This window comes from Coptis chinensis, chromosome 8 (genome assembly GCF_015680905.1).
Source record: "Coptis chinensis isolate HL-2020 chromosome 8, ASM1568090v1, whole genome shotgun sequence".
Classification (NCBI taxonomy): Eukaryota; Viridiplantae; Streptophyta; class Magnoliopsida; order Ranunculales; family Ranunculaceae; genus Coptis; species Coptis chinensis.
The window spans coordinates 71,912,411-71,921,894 of NC_141463.1; the positions used below are offsets into that span (position 1 = coordinate 71,912,411).

Sequence of the window (9,484 nt, forward strand, 5' to 3'; positions counted from 1 at the left end):
AGAATAATAATCTAGTAATTGTGGATGTAACGAGGTAGAATCCTCTCAATCCGCAACGGGTCGACGAGAAAAAAGGTGAATGAGATTGGCATTTTAAAAGTGGGGCATATTATACACTTTGGTTAGAAAACTTTACCCCAAAAAAATCACACCCATACAGGTGACACAGTTGCGTTTAGTTTGTTCCTTATTCCAAAATCCATTTAGCTTGGGTATATGTTGATTTTTCACTTTTGTAGTTTGCACTTTGCACAAAAATCGCTAAATTGGACATACATGCAAGTATGAAACATAAAAGTCAATAATTTTGATGAAATTTCCAACTTGACATCAATCAAAATCTGAGTGAAGTTTGAGGGGCCAACAGGACACGTGGATGTCCAGTCACTATTGCTACACCGAGCACAAAAAAATCTCTATCATTATCATTATTATAATAGTGACGAGGGTGTGCACTTACACAGAGTGACTCACTCACTAACTCTGACTGCCATGTCCCCACCATCGTCTCACGCCCACTCGTTCAATCTTCCACAAAAAAAAAAAAAAAAAAAAAAAAATCACAGTTCCAGCCTTGAATCATTGATTATAAAAGTCAAAGAAATTTTTATTTTTTGCATTAACAATATTAATTTTAGCTATAAATAAACCAATATAGTATAGTCCATTCATTTTATCCCAAGAAGAAGACCACTTCTTCATCCTCATTTCTCTCTTTCTTTAAAGCATGGAAGTTGAAACACAAACATTCCCATTCCCTCTCGACTCATCATCTCGTGAATGCATGGTCAGTAACGACTACTCTCTAAGTTTTAATCACGACTCAAACTTCACCATGATCAACGGACAAGAAAGTGACAGCTGTGGATCATCATCAACGACGTCTGCTGCAGTGAAGGTGCAGAAAGTATACAGGAGTTACCGGACTCGACGTAGGTTAGCTGACTCTGCTGTTGTTGCTGAAGAGCTCTGGTAATAATAATAATAATGTTTCTTTAAACTAAAAATGTTGTTTTGTTTATAACTAATTTGGCAGTGATATATGCTTAGGTGGCAAGTTCTGGATTCGGTTAGATTGAACCACAGTACAATTTCCTTCTTCAGTTTTCAGAAGGCAGAGACGCCTGCTTCACGCTGGAATCGAATCAGCTTGAATGCTTCTAAAGTAATTATTTTATGTATATATTAAATAAGTTTTATTTATTCAATCTTTTTAAGATCTAATGTGTGGATTTTTTTTTTTATTGTTTTTTCTGTTTTTAATGAATTGTTATTTTTGTGTGTGTGTGGGTGTTATCCGACAGGTTGGTAAAGGGTTGTCGAAAGATGCCAAAGCTAAGAAACTAGCTTTTCAGCACTGGATTGAAGCTGTAATTACTAATCCCCTGTCCTTTCACTAATTACTGGTTATCAGCTTTTTAATTTCTTTGAAAATTTTGGTATAGATTGATCCACGACATCGGTATGGACATAGCTTGCACTTGTATTATGAGCAATGGTGTACTGCAGATGCGGGCCAGCCTTTTTTCTACTGGTTTGTACCTTAGCTCTCTGCATTTGAGAATTTTTAACTTTTTATTGTAGAGTTCAAAATTGGACTAAAACCGGTTGGAATGAGATTGAGAAACTTGTTAGAGTTGGATTAAATTTGGTGTAAAGATGTCAATTCCGACATCAAAATGAACATGGGCTTGGTACTTAGTTAGGGTGTTATGTTCAGCAGGAAGTACATGATCAAATTTACAAAGTGAAGTTTGGTTGACATTCTTAAAGGATTACATAAGAGGCTTTTATAACTGTTTGATTAATTACCGAGATGAAGTACACAATGGGCTATTTGTCTGTTTTGCTGCCCAACTTTGAAACCTTTCCATGACGTTGATGCATTTGCTAGAAAATATTTCCAGTGTTAAATCTATTTCTTTGTCCACATTGCACAGGCTGGACATTGGAGATGGAAGAGACGTTGACCTCGAGAAGTGCCCAAGATCAAAACTTCGGCAACAGTGCATCAAGTATCTAGGACCTGTATGTTTCTAATTTTCCATAGGAGCAGAACTTTAACTTCTCAAGTAGATTGTATTTTCATTGTGTTGACGCCTGTTTATCAGTGCTAATTCTGAGGTTATTCTTGATCATTCTTGACTGAAATCAGCAAGAGAGGGACCACTACGAATACATAGTTGTTGAAGGGAAAGTTGTTCACAAACAGAGTGGCGAGCTATTGGATACAACTAAAAGATCGAAAGAGGCGAAATGGATATTTGTGATGAGCACCTTTAAGAAAATCTATGCTGGCGAGGTAAGAGCAAATGGACAAAGATTAATTATTAGTTAGGCCTTGTCTTTTATCTTGCGCTGTATTTTTGGCTGACTAGGAACCTTATATCATGTTAACCTGTCCAGAAAAAGAAAGGGATATTTCATCATTCTAGCTTTCTTGCGGGAGGGGCTACATTAGCAGCCGGAAGACTTGTTGCAGTAGATGGAGTGCTCAAGGTAAGGGTATTATTACTTTGGCCTTGTTGTTCATAAGTCTTGTGAGTAGCAAGTTAACTGAGGTTCAAATGGATTTCAATTTGGGTTTGAGACTGTAAAGCCTAAATGACAGATGAAAGGAGACGGGATACTCCAACATGAGCTGCCAAAACCTATATTCTCCAACATGGTTTTGGCCATTTTTGGTATGGTGTGGCCATCTTGTCCTTGCAAAGTGGGGTTCTCGGACTTTAATATTTTGGCTAGATCCAATTAGTAACTTCATAATGGTTTGTTGACCTACTTGCACATAACAAATAAATGAATTTGCGTTTGAGTAGGACCTTTCTAACGAAGTTGCCTAAGATCAAACGAGCTTTTGTAGGATGTGGTTTTTAAGGCAACTCGTGCTTCCCTCTCCCTTCCTGCCGTATAGAAACACTAACACTGATATGATGCTGTGAAGAATTTGTGTTTGATGGGTATCTGCATTCATTAAAACATTGCAATAACACAACCACCATGTGGTCCTTGCCTCATTATGATCTTTGTTCTTATGAATTTTTTGTAGTCAAAAGATATTTAAAGCATACTTTGTAATTTGGTTAAAGAACCAGATTTCTAGCGAGTAGATTGCCACTCTTGCCCCATGTGGTCCTTGCCTCATTATGATCTTTGTTCTTATGAATTTTTTGTAGTCAAAAGACGTTTAAAACATACTTCATAATTTGGTTAAAGAAACAGATTTCTAATGAGTAGATCGCCACTCTTGCCTACATCTTTTATCTAATAGTAATAATGGTGTGGGAGAACAGGGAGGGAGTGGTTTGGGTGTGTATGTGCAGACTTCCAAACATGATCAAATGTGTTCTTCCTTTGCAGGCTATCTGGGCATACAGTGGACATTATCGTCCAACTGATGAAAACCTTAACAATCTTTTAGACGTCCTCAGGGAAAATGGAGTCAATACTGATGAAGTTGAGGTATGCAATTAATCCACATATTTCCTCATATAATCTATTAAATAGTTTGTGAACAGTAAAAGAATTAACTAAATAAGTGCAACGTTACCTCCTTCCCTTGCTTCAGTGTTCTTATTCCTGAATACTTTGGCCATGCCATACTGAGTTTTTTGCCGTTTTCAGATACGCGCATCAACTGAAGATTACGAGAACAATGGAGATAGCAAATCAATCGCAGGAGAGATTGCAAATGGAGTTCCTTCTAATCCCATAGCTCCTTCAGATACTAAGCCTTCACCAATTGAAGTTCCTATTAAAGTGCAGAAAGACCAATCCTCCAAATCAGATGAAACTGTCCAAAATGGAAGCAGAGCCAATTACAAGAGAACCTTATCTGGTGGTCTTCAGAGCCCAAAAGCAGAGGTTCCAAGGAAAGAATTACTGCAGAGACTCAATTCCAAGAAGATAGTGAGTTCATACCAACTCGGGCATCAACTATCATTAAAATGGTCTACTGGAGCTGGTCCAAGAATTGGCTGTGTTGCTGATTACCCTTTGGAACTGAGGTTACAAGCCCTGGAGTTTGTGAATCTCTCACCAAGAACCCCCCCTACACCATCTTCTCGACAGCTTGCTAGCCTCATTTCGCCCACTCGCTCCACATCTGAACACTGCAAAGCGGAGGCTTTTGTATAGATAATAAATGTACCAAGCATCTTCCCTTCTCCTGGATGCTTTCCTTCCATCTATTTCATGTGTTTCAGAATGGTGAAGTTTTGTCGACATCTCATTGAACTTACGAGAATGGAGTATTGTTCACACCACCTTCCCATCCTTCTATTTTTGTCATCTTTTATATTGATCATAGATGTGAGAGCCTCGAAGGTATGGATAGTGTTGAGATAGTGAAGAAGTGATCAGCCATCAGGTGCCGACTAGCAAAGTCGGTAAAACTTTTGGGTGATGATACCAGAGGTCTGGGGCTCGAACCCCATCAGCATTAAACAGCTAACTAACATGCTACGTTACTGATCCATATTAGAGTATTTGCTTAGGACTGAACTCAAACTGTCAAGTCAGAACTACCTTCGCATGCATGTCCTAGGCTGATGTAAACGAATCAATGTGTGTATTGTGCTGGTGATTGAAACTTATCCATTAACTTCCTTTTGCATATCTGCATTCTGAATTTCTGATACTAGCATGTTTCCAGCAGCCAAAACAACATCCACCTATTTGTAGCAAGCTACCACAATCCAATATATTTGGTAAAAACAACACCACATCGGCAAACATGAGAATCTGACCAAAAACTTTCAGCCAAACAGAATAGTTTTGTAGTAGTGGTAAAGAAAAAGTTCCAAGGCAATATGAACTCAGCATTGCAATGGACATTCCGAAACACGACGAATGAGCTGGGTGACATAGCGGACTGAAACGTATGATGCTCTCAGACCGTATACGAACATAGAAAACAGTTACTCATAGAACATGTAAAAGTACTAGCGGAATAGACTGCCAAAATACGAATCCCATGACATATTTCGAATTCTCGATTCCATATAATCTCACTTGATAGTAGCCGAAGAAGCATAAACAACGTTTAACTTCATTTGCAAAACTTACACGGCTCATGATATTTAGAACTTCACGACACCAAGAAAGGCTCTCAATTATGAAGTTATTATAGATTTATAGATATACGACAACAGCTACCTAACATCTTCATTGCAGACCACGGGAGAAAATCATCCCAACTTACAGGCTACAGCTATGTTCTTTACCAACTTATGAAAAGTTGCATAACCTATTCGAAGCCATCTTGAAATTAACATCTGAACGTTTCTATTAGAAACAATTCACTAAGCATGGACAACAACAAAATAAGGAAAGATAAATAAGTACCACATTAAGTAAACCCAGATAATCAGTACGGTCTGATTATAAAACACTGATAGCAATAGTCATTTTGGTACCCTAAAGAACATCTGTTACATGAGTACTGGACTTTTAGCTCCCACATGAACTTCTAAGCAAAAAGACCAAAAAATAGCTAATATGATGCTACCCATTGACACACGCCTGTAAGCAGTTGCTGACAGGATTAGAATCTCATCAGTGTAGTTTGGCGTTATGAGTAAGAATCCTCCGCCCAATCTGCAACCAAATGGCGGAAGAACAAGAACATAGATAAGTGCAGCATTTCTACATAAATCTTATATTGAAATTCACAAATGGCGTAACTGCACATTATCTATTACCTTAACCAAGTCCTCGAACATTGCACTTACGCGACTGAATTCATGATTGATCATCTCCAAGAAATGGATGCACCTTAAAAGAGGAAATCTTAAATCAGAGAAGCACATAATATGAGTTAAAAAAAGTAGATTTAGAGAATAGGGACTGCGTGTAGAGAAAGTAAAAGTAACGTGCAGCTAATTAAAAAGACCATAGCAAATTCAAAAACAGAAGGATCATATGACACCTTTTGATAGAGAAACAACAATGACATGCTAAGATTGTTGAAATATTGTGACAACAATATTACGTTGAAGAATCTAACTTATGCTATTACAAATTGCTGAGGATTGGAGAGGCGACCAGGGTTATAACTTATTTCTACCTAAGACCCAGTTGCGCTAGTATTTACATTGCTGCTTTGGCAGCTATGTTAGATGGTTTTACAGGAAAACCCACCACATGCGAGTTTCAAATCTTATGCAAATTATATACAGGCTAAACATGAGGTTGATGAATTTTTTGTTGATGGAAGAATCTTGTTTAAGAAGACTATCCTTCTGTGATATCTTATCCTCATGAGGTCACTAGATCCTAACCTTTTCTTTGAAAACAAATTTGATCATGAGGTTCTCAGTAGGAACACCCTGTATCAGAATTTTGATAACTGTTTCTAAGAAGGTCATGACCAATTAATCTTCTAGCGAGAAGTTGGACCCAAAACTTGTGATCAATAAGTATAAAAAAGTGTCTCCAAAGAATTTACCAGGTGGTACAGCAAAACCGAACTTAAGTAAACAATGGCTGTACACAACTAGTATGGAGAAAGGAGAAAGGAGAAAAGAGAACAGTAATGAAGATAACTAGTGAATGCTCATGGGGCTGGTAGTTATGACTTCTGACATCAAGATGAACATGGATGTAGAAGCTTTCAAGAGCAGAAAAGCAAAGCGGAGGTGGTGGACCAAATGCCTTTCCACTGTGAACTGTACTAATAATGCTTACCAACACATAAGGAGGTTCAAGTGCCGAAGACAGCTATACCAACGACTTCTAAAGCTACTGAAATTGGGTGTGGTTGACACATCCTATACTTAAGGCATTAATGATTAAAGAAAAAATTAACACTGGACATGCCAGAACTGAAAAGAAAAGAATAAATGGTATCATTGAGAATTTGAGATGACTGAATTTTATTTCTTAGATAGGAATGGATCTCATAGGACAAGTTCTATCATGGTACAATTAGGAGCCATCAAAATGCTTTCAAAGTACAAAAAAAATGAAGATATGCTTCAAAATCGTTTCAAACTTACAAATGGCAATAACAATGTTATTGCAGAATACTATTTTTGGAGGGAACATTTATATTTTATAAAAAAACCAATTTGCTACTACCATCATTTTTATACTGGTGTGGTGGATTTCTAGTCCGTATACTGGTAATAAGAAATACTAGCGTGCTTAATGACCAATTTTTTAACAAAAAAAGGGCGACGATTCTTATTATGGCAAATAGTTCCTCAACATTCAAGCAATATACTTCAGTAAAGCAGAGACTGAAAATACTAAAGAGTCTGAAGGTAAAAAACCACAAGTAAATTATGTAACATTACTAACTTCGTTCTTTTGTATGTCAATTGCAAGGTGTGCAAGCACAAATGAAACTTAAATTTGACTCCATAGGCAAGCATAGTAATATGAAAATGTGACCGAAGACACTTCCGAATATCCCTTCTCACCTTTCCTTATCCTTCTCGTCTAAAGCTTGGCGAAAGCCAACACAAGCAAGTATCACTCGCCGAGCACCAATACTGCAACACCAAATAGAGAAAAGAAATAAGCTTCAATTCAGAAGTGATTTAACAATTGGACCGTAAGAAGCATGCATTGCGTTCCCTTACATGCTTTTAAAAATTTACAGAAGAGCCCTTGTGAATATGCTCATTGTTTGGAAGACAAATCCTATTATCAAAGCATTCCTCTCTACTGAGCCGTCTGTGTTTACTTTCAATGTTCCTTCAGCATAGAGAAGAAGTAGCACTTGTATAGGTGCATACTTGCATGCACAGGAAGCAACTCAAGCAGGTCAATTATAGCCAAGAATTGGAAGCCATCAGAGGTGGATACAATGCTGCAGCCAGATTGACTTTAAGTGAATCATATTGGCTTCAAATTTACTGAATACCATAAATTGCATCACTAAGAGGGAGGGTCCACCTTGGTATTGTCTGAACTCAATCAGACTAAAACAGGGCATTAGTAAACAGTTTATTGATTTTATTTCCTTTCTTCATGTTTATAGGGAAACTAGTAGTGTTGCTGATCATTCAGCATCACTATGTAATTCTTTTGAAGAGAATGTAGTGTGCTTTGTTCCTTCTCAAGGCACACAAATGGGAAGAATTGTAACAGAGGAGAAAACTAATAGGTTGTTCTCAAGGAAATATTATTGCGGATTCCTCGTACGTGATGACAGATGTCATAAATAATACCCATATAGGATAATTAAAATACTAATTTTAGTTATTAAAAACCGTCCAACCTATACACTTACAGTAAATGCTGATGATATATATATATTTAAAGATAACGAGTGAGACCCATAATAAAAAGTTGCGAAACTTCTTGCAGGCAAGGATACAGCAAGTGCTTTAGTACTCAGAATTTTTTTCCTTTTAAACTAATAATCAAATGCATTTCAGCGAGTTCGATTAGTTTATCCAATCCCAAGACACTGTTTTGGCAGAATTGATGACTTTCGACAGAAATGATTTTAGGAACAACACAAAATTGTGCACGACGTCGAGTTTAAGATTGTTAACTTACTATAAGCAAGGTCCTTTGATTTTGTGAACACAAACATCAACCTTACAGAAATCCACAACAGGTTGGTACCTATAAACAAATTAGAAGTAAACCAAACATTAAGTGCTTAATAAATTTCTTTAAAGAATGATAAATAAGGAACATTACTATTAGCTTAAAAAAATTGTAGAGAGTATGAAACTAACAGATAATTGTTCATTTCTTGGATAGTCTTGCAACACTCTATGCAGGACTCTTCAATAATATCAACCAGAAAAGCCGGATCATCTTCTAATGAAGTTTGAAGATTTTTAAATTCAGTGGCATCCAATATCCCCTATAACAACAACCACAAAAAAAAGGGTGTAACCATCAGACCTCCTCACTACATGGATACATTTTGATTATTGTAATAAATTTGAATTTCCAACTACATTTCCTAAATCAACTTCAAATCAATCAATCAGGAAAAAAAACACAAGTACTGAAATGAAGAAATGTTGATTATATACCTCAGCAGTCATATTGTTGAGGAGCTTGTTAAAAAGTTCTTGATAATATTTCACATGCACCATTCTTGCTTGCTTGCACTAAAACCCTACACAAGACTAGAATTGTAGGATTTGGAGTCTCGTATTTATAGGAGCTTTCTGTCTTTTGTCTGTAGTAGCCGTTTTTCTGGCTCTAAAGGTTGGCTGGCATTTCAAAGTAAAATGTATACTTAATTAGATTCATTTTTCCTTTGGCAACTTACTTGATTAATTAGATTCTTTTATATTGGCAAAATCCGAATCTCCCTCGGCCTCCTTTTGAGTAGAGCTAATGAAGTCCACACCCAGTTCCAAACCATATGAAAGATCAATCTTTGGAACATGAAAGATTGAAAGGTCATCTCAACATAAGAGAATTACGTGCGTATGGCTTGAATGGAATACGTAGGCAACTAAGTGCAGTCAAATGGCCTTTGCACTTATTCAAGGAAATCCAAATGCCC

General features: G+C 36.9%; 2 protein-coding genes across 3 annotated transcripts; one reads left to right on the forward strand and one right to left on the reverse strand.

Moving 5' to 3' along the window:
* Positions 1-439: 439 nt before the first annotated feature.
* On the forward strand, positions 440-4,615 carry LOC147482815 (IQ domain-containing protein IQM3-like). The gene is made up of 9 exons (XM_086580799.1): positions 440-972; positions 1,051-1,165; positions 1,305-1,370; positions 1,446-1,534; positions 1,941-2,028; positions 2,156-2,302; positions 2,407-2,499; positions 3,361-3,462; positions 3,625-4,615. Exons 1-9 carry the CDS (start codon positions 728-730, stop codon positions 4,135-4,137), a joined length of 1,458 nt encoding a protein of 485 aa, XP_086436925.1. The 5' UTR covers positions 440-727; the 3' UTR covers positions 4,138-4,615.
* Positions 4,616-5,239: 624 nt separating this feature from the next.
* LOC147482816 (histidine-containing phosphotransfer protein 2-like) lies at positions 5,240-9,199 on the reverse strand. Of its 2 annotated transcripts, none has more exons than XM_086580801.1 (6): positions 9,003-9,199; positions 8,697-8,827; positions 8,512-8,580; positions 7,425-7,496; positions 5,703-5,775; positions 5,240-5,598 (listed from the first exon to the last, which is right to left on the reverse strand). In XM_086580801.1, exons 1-6 carry the CDS (start codon positions 9,063-9,065, stop codon positions 5,557-5,559), a joined length of 450 nt encoding a protein of 149 aa, XP_086436927.1. In that variant the 5' UTR covers positions 9,066-9,199; the 3' UTR covers positions 5,240-5,556. The 2 variants fall into 2 exon arrangements, 1 of the variants encoding a protein (XP_086436927.1); XR_015206269.1 differs by lacking the exon at positions 5,240-5,598 and adding an exon at positions 7,587-7,816 and having other exon boundaries at positions 5,712-5,775.
* Between the last annotated feature and the right edge of the window lie 285 nt (positions 9,200-9,484).